This window comes from Miniopterus schreibersii, assembly GCF_964146895.1.
Source record: "Miniopterus schreibersii genome assembly, chromosome: 10".
Lineage (NCBI taxonomy): Eukaryota > Metazoa > Chordata > Mammalia > Chiroptera > Miniopteridae > Miniopterus > Miniopterus schreibersii.
The window spans coordinates 46015206-46033285 of NC_138110.1; the positions used below are offsets into that span (position 1 = coordinate 46015206).

Consider the following 18080-nt stretch of genomic DNA (forward strand, 5'->3'; position numbering starts at 1 on the left):
ATTTAAAAATATTCATCCTAACCAGAGTTTGCTTGCTGTCAAAAAATTAAAGTATACATTTCCAAATATGTTAATGACCAAATATTATTCAATAGTGTGATTTTAAAAGACATGTAAATTGAATGGGAAAGATGAATTGCTTGATGAGCTACACATGGCTGTTATTCATAATTATTTACACATGGAAATTAATTGTTTCCATTTTTTTCTTGACTTAACAATAGTCATAAAGCAAATGATTACCATATACTTTTGCTCTTTTAATTTACAATTGGGTTTTTGAGATCTTCAGTGTCCTATATTAAATTTGCCTGGGATTTTCTCCTGAAAAGTGAGAAGTCAGATGTATGCTTGAAAACGAAAAAGCACATGCTGACCAAAAGGTTGATGTAAGGATCTCATTTTCCTTATCTCCCAATCTCCTAAGAAGAATGCCGCACTAGTTACAAAGAATAGAGATGTTTTTCATATATTCTGAGGCTTATTTACTCTGTAAAATTTCTTAATTTATGTGATTAAATTTGGTTTCTTAAAACAAGGACTTTTTAGTCTTTTCTGTAGTAAGATGAAAGAAAGAAAAATATTAGTTAGCATATTGTTACTTGGATTCAACTCGTTTTAGCAGTCATTTTAATAGTATAGTAATAAAGTTTATATTTAAGTCATTTCCCCCATGTCTCAGCTTTCTATAGCCTTTCACTTTGTATTCTACCTGTAAATTATAATCATTAAGTATATCACTATTGTACATTATTCTATCACACTGACATGTAAAAGTATAGGCATCTATTAAGAGGGTGTGAAATAGATTGAATCTTGAGGGCGGGATAATCCAGGCAAGTTCAAGTAACTTTTATTTATTTTTAATTGATTTTTAGAGAGAGAGAAAAGGAGAGGGAGAGAGAAAACCATCCATATGATAGTGAAACATCAATTGGCTGCCTCCTGCATGCCCCCTACCAGGGATTGAACCCGCAATCCAGGCATATATCCTGACCGAGAATCAAAACAGCAACCTTTTGGTGCATGGGACTATGCCGAACCAACTGAGCCATACCAGCCAGGGCTCAAGCAACTTTTAAATAGTCATAGTTTTAACTTTCCATTAGTTAGCAGCAATCTTAGAATATCACTCACCCTTTCATTCCAATTTAAAACACCTCACAGATACCTGACAATAAAAGGTATAATGAAGGCTTTACAAACTCAGTTTCTGTAATGGAAACCGTTAAGTTGACATTTACTTAAAAATTATTTAGCATAGCATACATTAATTCATTTAACAGACTACCACTTGGAAACTGTGATAGGAAAAAGGAGAGACGTATTCTTTGAATAAATTTGATACTTTTCTAATTCGTTTCTCCTGAGCTAAATAGATAATGTAAATGCAAGCAACTAAGATAGTAAAGGGATATTTTCTATGTAAAATGTAAATTAAAATTTAAAAGAAGCTTTATTTCTTGTGACTAAGTGGCATCCTTTATAAAACTAAAAACCAAAAAGTATCAATATCCTTAACTCTGATGGTGTTTTTAAAAAAAAGTGTAACTCAGAAAATGATGTCTCACTCCAAAGACAGGACAGACAGGTTTGCATGGAGAAACGAGTCACAAAGATTACCTTTGGCGACTGTGTTTTTCTAGATTTCCAAGTAAATTTGAGCTTTCCTGCATCAAGCATCACCAGTTTTATGATGAAGCATCTGTACTTCTCACGAAGTCTCTGCCCATTTAGTTTCTTTCTGACAGGCCTAGCAAAGTTTTACCTACAGCTTGCCTACACGAAAAACAGCCCAACTCTATAGAATCCTGCAGTACTAAAATAGTATAATTTGCACTTCTTATGTCTCAGATATACATTGACATCAAACTAATTTAAGTAGAGAATAGCACAAGTGTTGATTCTTGAAAGTGCTGTGTAGTAGCTAGGGGACTTTTGGAGAAGAAAAAATTCAGAATTACATATCAGTGTATTATCAGTGTGATTAACTATCAGTGATAAAAATATGTCTCATTAGAATGCTGAAGTGACTCCAGTAGTATAGAGATGTAATAAGATAAATTTAATAGGGATAAATATTATGTGCTATGTTTAAGTTCTCATAACCCAGGGAAAGCCAAGAAGGCGATGGTGGCTACAGAGTTTCCCTTTAAGTTGGGTTTGTTTAGGAGTGGCTGTCTGGTGTTAAGGGTTAAAGGAATTACCTTGAGTCTTCAGTTACGAAGCAAGCTGTATTAATTAGCTTTCATGGATTAAAAAAGCACCTCAGAGTTTAGTGGCTTAAGACAATAACCATTTCTGGGCTCTCTATTTGGTACCGTTGATCTATATGCCTGTTCTTGTGGCATACCAGGCTGTCTTGATTACAATGGCTTTGTAGTATAGTTTCATATCCGGTATTGTGATCCCTCCAGTTTTGTTCTTTCTCAAGGTTGCTGTGGCTATTCAGGGTCTTTTTTGGTTCCATATAAATTTTCAGAATATTTTTTCTAGATCTATAAAATATGCCTATAGTATTTTAATAGGGATTGCATTGAATCTGTCGATTGCTTTGGGTAGTGTGGACATTTTAATGATGTTCATTCTTCCAGCCCATGAACATGGTATATGCTTCCACTTATTTGTATCTTCCTCTGTTTCTTTTTTTAATGTCCTATAGTTTTCCAAGTACAGGTCTTTTGCCTCCTCAGTTAAGTTTATTCCTAGGTATCTTATTATTTTTGTTGCAGTGGTAAATGGAGATTTTTTAATTTTTTTTTTGTAGTTCTCTTTCTGAGAGTTCATTATTGGTGTATAAAAATGCCATCAATTTCCAGATGTTCATTTTGTATACTGCTTCTTTGCCAAATTCATTTATTAAATCTAGTAGTTTTTTGGTGGAGTCTTTCAGGTTTTCTATGGACAATATCATGTCATCTCAAATAATGATAGTTTTACTTCCTTCTTTCCAATTTGTATGCCTTTTATTTCTTCTTCTTGTCTGATGGCTGTGGCAAGGACTTCAGTACTATGTTGAATAAGAGTGGTGAAAGTGGACACCCCTGTCTTGTTCCTGATCGTAAGGGAAATGCTTTTAGTTTTTGCCCATTGAGTATGATGTTGCCTGTGGTTTCCTCATATATGGCCTTTATTATGTTGAGGTATGATCCCTCTATTCCCACTTTGCTGAGAGTTTTTATGATAAATGGGTGCTAGATTTCATCATGCTTTTTCTGCGTCTATTGATATGATCATATGATTTTTATCCTTCGTTTTGTTCGTGTATCACACTTACTGATCTGCAAATATTGTGCCAGCCTTGCATCCCTGGAATAAATCCCAGTTTGACAAAGGAGGCAATAGCATATAATGGAGTAAAGACAGTCTTTTCAATAAATGGTGTTGAGAAAATTGGACAGGTACATTCAAAAAACTGAAACTAGACCACCAACTTACACCATACACAAAAATAAACTCAAAACGAATAAAAGATTTAAATCGCAAAAACATAAAAATCCTAGAAGAAAACATAGGCAGTAAAATCACAGACATGTCAGGTAGCAGAATTTTTGCCAATACATGTCCTAGGGGAAAGGAAACAAAGGAAAAAATAAACAAATGGGACTGCATCAAACAAAAGCTTCTGCACAGCAAAAGCAACCATCAACAAAATGAAAGGGAACCCAGGGTATGGGAGAACATATTCACCAATGATACATCTGATAAGGGGGTAATTTCCAAAATATATAAAGAACTCATAGAACTCAAAAAAGGAAGACAAACAATCCAATTAAAAAATGGGCAAAGGACCTGAATAGACACTTCTCCAAAGAAGACATACTGATGGCCAAGAGACATGAAAAAATGCTCAACATCACTAATCATCAGAGAGATGCAAATTAAAATTATGTATGATGAGGTATCACCTCACACCTGTCAGAATGGTTACCATCAGTAAATCAGTAAACAAGTGCTGGTGAGGGTGTGGAGAAAGGGGAACCCTAGTACACTGCTGGTGGGAATGCAGACTGGTGCAGCCACTGTGGAAAACAGTATAGTGTTTCCTCAGAAAATTAAAAATGGAGCTGCAGTTTGGTCCAGTGGTCCCACTTCTGGGAATATATCCTAAGAATCCCAAAACACCAATCACAAAGAACTTATGCACCCCTATGTTCATAGCAGCGCAATTTACAATAGCTAAGATCTGAAAACAGCCCAAGTGCCCATCAGTAGCTGAGTGGATAAAAACCTGTGGCACGTTTACACCGTGTAATACTATGCAGCGTAAAAAAAAAGGATCTCCTACCGTTTGCCACAGCATGGAGGGACCTAGAGATTATTATGCTAAGTGAAATAAACCAGTCCAAGAAAGACAGCTATCACATGATCTCACTTATATGTGGAATCTAATGAACAAAATAAACTGACAAACAAAATAGGTCCAGAGACATAGATGTGTGGAACCGACTGACAGATCTCAGAGGGAAGAGAGGTAGGGGGTCGGAAGATATTAACCAAAGAATTTATATGCATATATGTATAGCCAATGGACACAGACAATAGCGTGATAAAGGCCTGAGGTGAGGTGGGGCTGGGTGGGAGGGTAAATGGGGGAAAACTGTAATACTGTCAACATTAAAAAATAAATTTAAAAATATATGTTTTAAAATAAAACAAAAACAATAATCATTTAGGTCTTATTTCTGTGGGTTGGCAGTTTGGACCTGTATCAGCTGAGTGGTTTTTCTGGGCTCATACTTGTGTCTGTTGTCAACTGCTGGTTGGTTGGAGGCTGGATGAGCTAGGATGACTTCAGTTTGACTGACTTGCCAACCTGGCCTTCTCCCAGGTGACATGTGGTAGCTGGGCAAAGTTCTAGGAGAAAGTGGAAGCACTCAATATTCTTGAGACCTAGACTTAGAACAGATAACGAGGTCACTTCCATCAAATTCAAAACAAGTCTCAAGGTCACCCTATATCCAAGGGGTCTGGAAATAGACTGTGTCTCTTGATCAGAGGAGCTGCAAAGTTACATTGCCAGTAGGGAGGGGAAATAATTGCTGCCTTCTTTGTAAATAGTCTTTCACACCACTGATACTGTTTTAATATGTTGTAGATAAATAAAAATAGCAGTTTTTATAACATTCTTTTGTTCGTACTCTATATTTTGAGAAACCACAGCTTCCACTACAAGTTGGTTATTCATTTAGATTAATTTGAACAATGAATCTAATAGCTGAAAGCAGGTTTTGTGCTTGTATTGAATTATTTTTCGAGGTGGTGTGATGGGTATAAAGTTATGGGTTCTAAGGTAACCCATTTTATTTCATAAAATGTTTCAAAATAAGGTAGAAGCATACAAAACCTGTTCACTGAATGTGTCCAAAAGAAAATACAAATCTACTTGACATTGTAGGTATTTATGTTCGTAGAACAGTTAATGGTCTTTAATAAAAAATTATATGAAGAATAAATTACTATAAATGCAAATATTGTATTTTTTACTACAAAAAATTAACAATTTTAAATATAGTTATTTGGAATTTTAAGTTTGAACATCTTATTTCTAGGAGCTCTGCCAGTGCCGACCTGGAGAAGGAAATTGTTCCTGCTGCAAGGAGTGTATGCTGTGTCTTGGGACCCTTTGGGATGAGTGCTGTGATTGTGTTGGTAAGTTGACGTGCAGTAAAGTTTCTTAATATTTCTTATCACAGAGTCCTTGACTATAAGAGACTTTAAAGAATATAAATGTATTTTATGTTTATAAACTAGGGTGTGAATAAGATATAATAGTTAGCCCTGGTCGGTGTGGCTCAGTTGGTCGAACATTGTCCCATGCACCAAAGGTCTCGGGTTTGACTTCTGGTCAGGACACATGCCCAGGTTGTGGGCTGGATTCCCAGTGAGGGGCTTGCAGGAGGCAGCTGATCAGTGTTTCTCCATCACATTGATGTTTCTTTCTCTACCTCTCCCTCTCTCTAAAGTCAATAAAAGCATATTTTTTTAAAAAGACTTAATAGATATATAGAACATTATTTTATATTACATTTACTTGTATTAGATGGTGTTACAGATAGGGTGGGGTTTACAGTCGTGAGTATACAAAATGCGGAATTTATTCTTGTATTTTATAATTAATTATTGTATTATTTTCCATACAAACAATTGTAAACCTACATTGCCCCACCCTGTTTATGTGTATTTTTATAGAAAATAGTCTAGGAGGAAATTAAAAGTACTTATTTTTGGAAACTAGGAGTGGAGGAAAAACGGGAGATACTTTTTATTTTTAATTTTTTTATACTGTTGAATTTTTTATAAGGAGCATGTCGTATAGTTGTAAATAAAGACTAGGTACTTAGCATGTTAAGAAATAGATTATCTTCCTTTATAAAAGACTTCACTGAAAGATCCTCAGAAGCTAAAAGCTATTTTTAACAGCCTTCTGAGGAACAGTCTCCACAGTGTATGAAATAAAAAAATAGCAAGCTGCAAAAGCATGTTTATAGAATGCTACCATTTGTGTTTTAGAAGGAAAACTTAAAATAGACTTGCTAGAGAAATACTCACCATCCTCTCTCCGACCACTTAATTCTTTCCCATCCTTAAAACTGAAATTCAAGTGTCTCCGAGTCTCAAAAACCTTCCTCACTTGACAGAGATAGGATCCCCTGTGCTATTCAGGCTTCTTCTATTACATCATGTAGTTCTTGCTACTATAATTGTCATTGTGCATGTCTCTTCTAATAGAGCATAAACTTTTAAAGAACAGGGATGGTGTCATACTGATGTTTTAAAATTAACCTCTATTTTTATCAAAGTGGGGTAGACGCACATACTTTAAATATATTCGATAGTGCTAAAGCAGTCCTGAGTCATACTTTGGCTTCCCGGTCCTTTGATCCTGTGCCAGAGACAGCCACTTTTATCTTTTTGGTATTGTATTACTTCCATAATTCTAAACAATATCCTATGTTATTCTTGTGATTCTTTGATATTAGAAACTTTTTGTTGACTTCTTATTATGGTAGATAATGATTTTGCTCTCTTATCTCTTATCTTTCCAATAGTTTTATCACTACTAGTTAAATCAGTAATTACTTTAACATCCATTGAGTAAATTAGTATTACATACTAGTTTGATGGATAATAGTATAAACACTGATTTATTAAATGAATAATCCTATTATCTGTCTTTTTGTATTAGAGTATAAGTACCGAGAGATTCCTTATCTGCCAGGCTTTGTATTAATGTTTAAACTTCTGGTTTTCATTTTTAGTTTCCAAGAACCCTTCTGTGATGGTCCCTTTGGGAGAACATACGTTCTTGTGTTACAGATATTTTTCTTATCTTTCTGGGACTAATGATTACAGACTTTGGTTGTTAAAGTTTTCCCTTCTACTCTTTGCCCTGTTTCTCTTTCCTTAAATGTCTGGTGATCCTGGGCCATCTATCCATATATAAAATTTAGTCACTTTAATGCGGTCTGGAAGCCCAGGCTGGTGGACGGCATGGAATCTAGTTTGCCTCGTTCTCGGATGGCTGGAGGAGGAGCTGGCATGTTCAGTGAGGATCCCTCTCCAGCTCACTGTCTATGATCTTTCCCTTTGGGTTGTGCAGCTTTTTCAGAGAAGGATTTTTGAATGTCTTGCCTTCTGGGGCTGGGCGCCTTGGCTGGCCCAGCCCTGGGATCCGGAGAGGCCGCAAGCGTAGTCGTTTACTCCCCGTTTCATCTTGTCTCCACTCTGCAGTTCCTGCCGTTTCTAGCCCAGGGCCTCAAGGACGGCCCTCTTACTGCCTACAGTTGTGGGAGGAATGAGGGAGGGGTGTGGAGGCATAACTGTCCTCGAAAGAAGCTCGCCTCTGCAGGGATACCTGGTGTCTCCAACGCCTGAGTCTCCCCAGAATTCTGGGGTTACATCTGCCTGGCAGGGAGACTGCTGAGTCAGTGACATTCCGCTCTTAGGTTCTTCCAAGGCGGGGCTGGTGTTTCAGTTTGTTTTTCTTCATTGTTTTGTAGTGAATTCTGAGAGCACAGGGACAGACGTGTCTTTTCCTCTGTTGTCTTAGGTCCATCTTGGTATTTCTAACAGCTGGTATAGCGTCTAGCACATAAAAGTACTCCAGCACATAGAAGGTTTTATGACTGTCAAAGAAATGAATTATTAATGCATTATTCTCCCAAGATGAACAGTTTATTCTATGCATTTGACAGTTATAATTCTTTTTATTATGTCAGGTCAACTAAAAGCAGCTTTGAATTATTTTGCATCATTAAATGTAAGTTAATTTAATATGTACGATGAAAGTAAAAAGGAAAATAAGCACATTAACCCCTAATATGCATATACAAGTGTTTAATTTAAACATGAGTGCCAAGCAGACAAATGCAGTTTCAGCGTTGCCTAAAATAATGTGTATGTGTGTGTGTTTTAACCATCACACCATGGTAGCAGTGCCATTCAACGTCTCCTCCTAGGAAAGGTCTGTAATTCTCCTACTGAGTAAGAGTAATTATACATGCCCATAGCTCTGTAATTGTAGAAGCAACTTGTGTTTTTCTGGGCTACTTACCATTAAAAAATTATTTACTTTTAAGGATTTAATACCAGTTTTAAATTTCAACTAAGTTTATAATGTAACTTAATTTTCATTTTAAATTCAGTTAGTCTTTCTATTTTCTAGGCTGAAGTGTAGAGATTTCAGTTCCTGTTGTTCAGCAGTACTCTTTTCCGTGTAGGCAGCTGTCTTCCACATCAGGCGTCTTTGATGTCCTTTGCAAACCTGGGGCCACTCCTCCCTTCTGAGCTGAAATGCTCCTCATACTTTTCATGGGTGGTGCACAGACCTCTGAGAGGCCCGAGTTAGAGTACAGCCTTCCCTTCCTGTCTCATTCTGTGGCTTCTGGCTCCTACTTTGTCTAGCGAGCTCTCTCCTCCAGCTGCCTTGCACAAGAGAATTAGCTCCTCTTAAGGTGAGAGTGACGACTGGAGCTCATCCCTGCCGTTCAGTGTATTCCTCAGATCCTATGGTTTCTGGAACCTAGATCTCTACCCACAGTTTGTTGTTTTGTTTTTGTTTGTTTTATTTTTACTTTCCCAATCATACACAAAATAGAGAGTTCAGTGAATTTCTTTGTACCCACCCTCTCTTCAGTGGCCTTACTTGTTCCACCCACTCATCAGTCCGTCCTTCTGTCTGTCCTCTTCCCCCCTTTTTTTGTTGGAATTAACAAAACAAATAATTTCACCTTCAGAGTCCCTAAGTTATGTATCTCAAAAAAAAAGAGAGTACATTTTCTTAGATAATACAATGTTATTCCCACACCTAAAATAATTATAACACTTCCTTAGTATTTAATACCCAGTCCATGTTCAGATTCCCCTAATTGACTAAAGGTTATTTATAGATATTTTAGTCACGTTAAGATCCCACAAAGTTCTGTTTACAGAATTTGGTTATTAGGTTTCTTAAGTTTCTTTTATTCTAAAATAGTTCCTCCTCCCCTCACCATCTTTTAAAATCCTGTTGACTTGTTGAAGAAACTAGTAAGTTATGATGGAAAATATATCACATTCTGGATTTAGCTGATTACTTTCTGTGGTTATTTAACTTGTTACTCTATTTCCTATTGACTGGAAGTTAGAGCTGAAAGTTGATTAGATTCAGGTTCAGTGTTGGGGAGGTGGGGTACAGCAGTGCAGTGTACACATTAATACCTAGTTGCCCTGCTTTTAGTGATGCTGAGATTGACCAGTGGGTTCAGATAGTGGAAGTCTGATCCCTTGGTGGTAAACTCCTCACCTATCTTTTACCTGGTGGCTTTACCCTTCATTGATGATCATTGCCACTTTCAGTTTAAATAATGATCTGTTATGATTCCTTCTGTATGTATTAGCTGTAATTATTCTTTATAGAAGAACTTTCCCACATTGACTAGAGCCCTTTGGTTACCCTGACATACAGGATAAACAAAATGTTACACACTTGCTTCTTTCTCTTTACCCATTTTCAGAGTATACTTCATGCCCTAGCAAATTCTAGTAGGGTTTAATACAGCTTTGCTTTGCTTTTTGGGAGGTGTGTGTGTGTGCGTGTGTGTGTTTTCTTTTTGAAGTATCTTTGTAAACTCATGACTTTTTAAAAATATATTTAGTGTTTTAATCAGTTGCTGTCATTATTCTTCTGTGGAAGGCAGCCAATCAATGTGTCTCTCTCACATCAATGTTCCTCTCTCTTTCCCTTTCTCTCTTTCTCTCCCCTCCCACCCTCCCTTCCACTCTCTCTAAAAATCAATGGAAAAAATATCCTCAGATGAGAATTAACAGAAAACAAAACAAAAAAGTATAATGTTGCCTGGCCTGTGTGTTTCAGTTGGTTGGCCATCAGTTCCCAGTTCCATTCCCGGTCAGGGCACATGCCCCGATTTGGGGCTCGATTCCTGGTGGAGGGCGTGCAGGAGGCAGCCAGTAGACATTTTGCTCTCACTTCCATGTTTCTCTTTGCCTCCCTTCTTCTCTCTCTAAAAATCAGTAAAAGCCCTGGCCAGTTTGGCTCAGTGTTTGGACTTTCGGCCCACAGACCAGAGGCTTGCGGGTTTGATTCCCCATCAAGGGCATGTACCTGGGTTGCAGGTTCTCCCTGCCCCAGTGGGGTGCATGCCTGAGGCAACCAGTCGATGTGTCTCTCATCAGTGTTTCTCTCTCCCTCTCCCTCCCTCCCTTTCACACTTTCTCTCTGAAAGGCAATGGAAAAAATATCCTCAAGTAAGGATTAACAAAAACAAACAAAAATCAATAAAAAAAACTTTTTAAAAAAAGTATAATGTTCACAAAAGGAATTGCAGAGGACTCTGTTCAGTCGTTATTACTACTATAAACAATCTACCCCAAAACAAAACAATAATAATCATTTAATTAGCTCACAAACCTGCATTTTGGGCATGGTTCTTTGGGGTAGCTCTTTTCTACTCCACATAGTGTCAGCTGGGACAGTTCTAAAGCTGGGGCTGATTAAACATTTTCTCAGCGCTCCTTTTTATAGCAAGACTCCTTGAAAACGTTTTCTATGGTCACTATCTCAATTCTTTTCTGCCATTTTCTCTTTTTAAAATATTTTTTAAAAGAATTCATTTTGAAATAATTTCAAATGTAGAGAAAATTTTCTGGAAGGGTAAAAAGACTTTCTTATCCTCTCACTCTGATACCCTAGTTATTAACATTAATGAATTTGCTCCTTTACTTAGTACCCATGGCTCTCTCCCTTTCCCTAAACACACGTACACATACATACACACTCACACTCAAACGTATATGGGCATACCCCCATGATCATTTATCTCTTTTGAATGTTTAGAAAGCAGGCTTTACAGATGATGTCCCACCACTACTAAATACTCCAGTGTGGCTTTTCCAACAACAAGGACATCACCTACATAACTAGCATACAAACCTCCAAATCAGAAAGCCAATGACACTGCCACCCAGTCCACAAACCCCATTTATATTTTGCCAACTGTTTGAACAGTATCCATTTTGTTGATTTATCTCTTTCAATCTGAAACAGTCTCTTAGTCTCTCCCTTGAAGGTTTAATGACTACAGATCTTAGCTTATGTAGGATGACCCTCAACTTTGATCCACCTAATGTTGACTGATGATCATACTTAAGTTACACATTCTTGGCAACAACATTGCTGAAATGAAGCTATGCAGTACATCATTGGACATACAACATCAAACTTTCCCATAACTGGCGATGTTAACCTTGATCTCCTGGTAACACTGGTATCTGCCAGATTAGTTAACCCCATTGTAATTAATTAGTATTGTGTAGAGAGTTTTCCAATAGTTCATCAATATGTTCCTCATCAAACCTCCACCCACTAGCCTTAACATCCATTGACAACTTCCATCTGAATCACACACCTCTGTGATGGTTTCCAAATGGTGATTTTCTATTTCCTTCATTCCTTCTACATTTACCAGTTGGCACTCTAGTAAAAGGAAGAGCTTTCTATTCTCTCCCATGTACTCATTCACTAATTTATAATATAAGGACTCATCAGTTTCTATTTTATTCACAAAGTGGTAATCCATTTCTACCATTACTTTAGTGTTAAATTATCGATTTAGCCAGTGGGGAAGCCCCTTCCAGTTGCCTCCTGTATTTTTCGACATGTACCATCATTCTTTACTTTCTGGCACAAATAGGGTCATTTTGTGCTTTCCCAGATCCACCCATAGAATCAGTCTTTTCTCCAAGGACTTCTATCTAGTTCCTCTTAGTGTAGGATAGGTTCTTAGAAAACAAGATATGAACACTCCGTGTGCTTGATGCTACTGGTGTGTCATTGCTCCAGGGCGCGCTCAGCAAAAAACAAAAAAATGGCATTACAATTAGTGAGAAGAATAAACTTATTCTCTTTGCCTCTCCAACCCCAGGTATGTGTAATCCTCGAAATTATAGTGACACACCTCCAACTTCAAAGAGCACAGTGGAGGAGCTTCATGAGCCAATCCCTTCTCTCTTCCGGGCGCTCACAGAAGGAGACACTCAGCTGAACTGGAACATCGTTTCCTTCCCTGTTGCAGAAGAACTTTCACATCATGAGAATCTGGTTTCATTTTTAGAGACTGTAAACCAGCCACACCACCAAAATGTGTCTGTTCCCAGCAATAATGTTCACGCACCTTATTCCAGTGACAAAGGTAATTGCCTACAGTTGACTTTTTCTGTCCTGCCCCCTCACTTTCTGTGTGGTCTGCGAGACGTATATTAAGATTATCTTTTTAGAGCATCCTTTTGGTTTTGAGTTTAGTCTTAAGTAAATTCTGGATTTTAATAACCCCAAATCCCTGAGTAGATAAGGAGGCACGGCGAGCATATTGTTACAACTCCTTCATTCTCTCAATGACGGAGGCTGTGTTGGAAGGTAGGTATATGGTCCTAATTTTGATATCTGTGTTAGACCTTAGTTGTTGTGGGTTTTTTTTCATGAGATAGCAACAGTGCTGCTTCCCTAATACAGCATTGCTCATCATCAGGGAACATTCACACTATCCTTGGAAATCGGGTTTTTATGATAACTTTGGTACCACAAAGTTATAACTGATAACCTGATGCCAGGTTATCAGTTAAATTTCCTTATAAGCAAGTTGGTATTATAGACATCTAATGTCCAGGTATAAACTAACCACATCAGTTCCCTGCAGATGAGAACTATTGGTCAGAGGGAAACTAAATGAGAGAATGACATGAACAACAACTTTGAGAAACATTAAAGAACATTTGTTAGTAAGGATAGGCCACACCTTCATTTTGGAATGTAAAAGGCATGTAACTTTTAAAGTCTCTGATACTTTCAAGTAAAATGCTCTACACAGTTTTACTGTGGAAGAATAAGGCAATTCTGAAAATTGCAGTTATTTCTTAAAATATGAGATGAATCATGCATAAACAGTGTAATTTGTGCTCTATTTTTACTTGGCTTTTTGGTGTTTCAATCCTGCCTATCTAAAATATTATGAACTTTGGCCATCAGTAGTAAAAGCAAAACAGCTGTTATTAATCATACTCAAAATAAGAATTCTTATTTCCTTTTAAGTTAAAGTACTTTATAAGACAAATTCTGGATCTTGGAAAATATGAATGAATGGAATGTGTCTTGCTACCATTTTCCTCATGATTATAATGTAATCAACATAATAGATATTACATAATAATTCATAAAACTTTCTCAAAGATTATTTAATTCACGAAATAATAATCAGGAAGCTAATTCCTGGAAACACCTGCTCTCCTTCAAGACGGCTACAGTGTCTCCTCCTTGAGACCGTCCCTAGGTGCTCCTCCCCCCAGGTAGAGTTAGCTACTTCCTACTCCTCCCACATTTACAGTTTGATTTGTTGTCTGTTAACTTATAGGTCTAACATTTTCTACATAGTTCCCTGAATTCTCTGATTACTCTTTAAGGCCCTAATGGCTATTCCCTAGTAGATGTTCAAAAATACTAATTGAATAAATAATGAAGTGAGTTTGGCAGGTACCAATCACTTGGAGGTATAAATGCTTCCCGTCCTGCGCACTGTTAACCCCTGTAGTCTTCCTGGTGTAGTGCTGTGCTGGTCTCCCCAATTTCCTTCTTTAACCAGATCCCATCTTCTATACCCAGTGGCGGTTCTACGGTCTTCTGATGCCAACCATCCGCTGTAGACAGACTTGCTTCTGCTCCATCCCTGTGCACACTACACTCATCTCCTTGTGACTTTTCTTGTTTTGTTACATGGTAGCTTTGCTTTTAATTTTTCCGAATGCAAGTCCAATTTTTTTCCATTAAGCTTTCCCTTACTCTCAGACCCCTGGTGATTTGTCAGTTCTATAAATGGCTCTGTGAAATAGCCTGCTCTTTAGTCATATGCTCTCTGTTAGTGGTTTTTATTGTCCTTTATTTGTTTATTTCAGATGCCCTATCCACCTGGCTAGGTAGTCAAAGGGTTAACCACCAGGAGCACTTAAAATTGAAACAATCAGAAGTGCTTGCTTGGAAAGCTGGACTAGAAATTGTTATTAATAATAAGAGTTTTTTCAAATAGCTAATGTTGAATTGTGCCAAGCATTGCTAGTCATTTATCATCATTGGAGTTACTTTGTTTTATTTTATTGTAAATTCTCTGTATAATTTTAGAACAGTATTTTTCAAACTTCTTTTAGCTAGAAAATTCTCTCCTCTTAGGACATCTTATCAACAATGTCCAGTTTAAAAAGCACAGCTCTGACACATGGCAGAGGTTGTTACTCCCAGGAATCTAACTTTTAGATCAAAGTCTGAAATCTGATCAAGTGACTCAGGAAGCACTTCGTGTTCTTCAGCTGGAGTGGGAGACTCAGGCTTCCTTCTCCGTGCAGTTAACAAGTGAGAGATTTTTTTCCTGTGCTTGGTCGTCATTCTGTGCAGACTAGCAATAAGAGAACTAAGATAAATAACTATTAGTAATATCTAGCTAAATGCTAAAGCATTTTATGCTTTGCTCATTTCTTGCTGTGAAATGTTAATTTTTTATTTTTCAGAACACATGTGTACTGTGGTTTATTTTGATGACTGCATGTCCATACACCAGTGTAAAATATCCTGTGAGTCCATGGGGGCATCCAAATATCGCTGGTTCCATAACGCCTGCTGCGAGTGTATTGGTCCAGAATGTATTGACTATGGTAGTAAAACTGTCAAATGTATGAACTGCATGTTTTAAAGAAGGCAAAGAAGTGGAAACCAAAGCAACCCAGTCAAAAAGAAAGGTACGAAAAGCTACTCACTGACGTGCTGGTTGCATCCAAATGCCAGCAGGTTAAGAAGATGTAAAGAATTTGGACCAACATACTTTTTAAGTATGTCAAATTCAGCAGTGTGTTAAATTGTGATAACTGCATATTTTTATTGTCCACTAGCAATAAGCTCTTTCCTCTAAATACATGTACAGCTTTGGTCATATGAGAAGCAGTTGCACAGAGAATACTTGAAAGATCTGAGGTTTCTAACATAAAGCCTGATATCATTTTCTTCTTACATTCCAAAAACCTTTTGTTTTGGAAGTGTTAGAGCATGTAGGCATAAGTTATGATTTCTTCATGTACTCCTCCTAGGACACTGAGTTTTCATAGTTGTATGCCATCCTTCACTGTGCCTTGTGGTGTTTACCTGTTTTCTAAATAGGGTAGATATCTAAATGTATTACCCTGAGATGTTATTAAAATCATCATAGAAAGCTTAATTTCAAGTCTTTTTATGTTGGTTTTGGAAAGTAAATGCTTACTGTATTTTACAATTTAAAATTTTTACGTAGAGTCCATCCTATAATACACATACTTTAGGGAAAGTTTCTCCTTCCCTTCCATATCCCTGCCCAAAGTGCTGACGTAGGTAGTAATGAAGATTCTTTATCAAGAATTTCAGGGCACACCTGAGACTGCGTTAAATATACTGCTAGCATAAATAGGTAGCAAGTTAAAGCATTTCTCTGACTAAAGGTACCAGCTTAAAAGAGCACTAGGAATGGGAAACGACTCAGATCAAACTCCAGCAAGGAAACAATTTGTCCCTTGTACAGAAATGGCAAAGCTGAGAGGTGGCACTGTGCTCAGGCGAAGAGTGAGCCCACTCAGCCTCAGCGCACACAGCCACTTTCTGCCACAGATGAGTGACAGGAGGGACTAAAGAACAGAATTTATGGGTATGAACTGGTTGAAAATCCTGGCAATTCTAATGGGAAACAAAACTATTTACATTAATTGTTACTTTGTAATCTTTGAAGTTTATATCTAGATCAAATGTTCTTATTAAACAAGTATAACCATACGGTAGGAGGTTAAGATTATGAAATCAAAAAAACAACACTTCAAATACACTACAGAATATTTTGTCAGCTTTTTGTGTAATGTTTCAATAAAGATAAGCTTAGATACTGTGTGCCCTTCATAGTAATAAAATTGCAATCTTCAAGCATCTAAAACGTTTATGTTACAGAGACTCTTAATTTTATAGAATTACTAATTTCTCAAATAGGACACATTTGAATTACACAAAACTTTTTAGGAATACCTCTTTGTATGTCTAAATATTTTAGTACATAAAATAGATAATGCTCTTTGTATTTGTATTCATTATCTGAACAGTAGTTAGTTACAAGATCATATGTAGTATTATGATTAGCAATCATAAAGTTTAAAGCCTTAATACCTTTTCTGCTCTTTCAGATAACTCTAATGAATACTCAAGGTACTTTAGCTTTTTATAAAGTTGCAATTTCGGTTATGGATACTGTTTTTTCAATAGGAAAAAATTGGGATATCCTTTTCTTACTTTTACCCAGAATGCCTCTGTTTAAAAGTGCCTTGAAAACATTTTAGCTCCGGTTCTTCATTAATACCAATCAAGCTGAAGGTTTTTTTGAACTTAAGACAGTTTTAAAGGAATCTGTAGCCAGGTTGGTTCATTTCAACTTTGCAGTTTTTTCAAAGTAATTTCATATTTACCTATGAATAGATGAATTCTGCTGTGTTTATTGACAACATGCTTAATGTTTCCTTAAACACAGCAACAAACTTTTTAAAACTGCATTTATCATCATTTTTAGGTCTTCATTATTAAATTTTAAAATGTAATATATCTTCTGCCCCCTGCATTGGGAAGATAATTTCTTGAACCATAATATGTTTTAACTGATTTTTCTTACTCTCTTTCTCCCAACAGAAATTATCTCTAAATGTAATGCTTTATTTTTCTGGTTTATAAAGGTGTTGAAACACAGTGCTGACCTGAAAGATTCCATTTCAGGTTTTGAATAACAATATTTTTTCAAATCAAAAGTATAGCGTTTGGGAAGCCAGTAGTCCCACTAAAAATTAGACCTTCTATTACCATTCTAAGCACAATTCACTTCTCTACAGAAGCTCTAGTAAAAAAAAAAAAAATTTTTTAATAAAAAATTGGGTTCTTGTCTTTTTTATAACTAGATTTTAAAACACTAAATTTTAAATCAGTAGGCATTATAAAAACCATATATAAAAGGCTTTTTCCTATAGTAAAACATGTCCTTGCTAGCAGGTTTTTCTGCCCCCTCTTCCCAGTAACATCTAATTATTACTAAAACTATAGTGGCACCAAATCAAATAGTAATTCAAACAGAGTAAGTCTTTGTTTACATAGAATGCTGTAAAGGAGAGGCCTTCATTTAGAAATGTGATTTCCAAGGTTTCAGAACACAAAATTGATGAGATGTTAGACTATTTGAACAATTATTTATAAATCACAGTAGCATTAAAATGGAGAAAAGAAATGAAACTTCTGAAAAATGAGGTAAATATATAAATAAGCCACATATTTAAAGTTTGTTTTTATAAAAGTTTCTTTGAATGTTTGTAAATCTAGTCTGCATTCCCATGAGCCTATGTTTATTGTATTTTACATGATTTACAACTTATAAAATTATGTGCTTTTTCCTTTGGTTGTCCCTATTAAATAAAGTATTTTAATAAAAAATTGAAATGAGTGTCTCAAATTGTTTGTTAACTTCAGCATAGGACATCAAAATAAGTTTGAC

The 18080-nt window shown here is 36.5% G+C and overlaps 1 protein-coding gene across 3 annotated transcripts in view; it reads left to right on the forward strand.

Annotated features, from left to right (window-relative positions):
• Positions 1–17455, forward strand: part of TWSG1 (twisted gastrulation BMP signaling modulator 1) — a 31808-nt gene extending 14353 nt beyond the window's left edge. For all 3 annotated transcript variants that reach the window (XM_081148595.1, XM_081148597.1, XM_081148596.1), the window contains exons 3-5: positions 5553–5652; positions 12426–12692; positions 15052–17455. In XM_081148595.1, coding sequence (XP_081004721.1) covers positions 5553–5652; positions 12426–12692; positions 15052–15233 — 549 coding nt within the window. In that variant the 3' untranslated portion in view covers positions 15234–17455. The remainder of the gene's footprint in view (positions 1–5552; positions 5653–12425; positions 12693–15051) is intronic.
• The last annotated feature ends 625 nt before the right edge of the window (positions 17456–18080 follow it).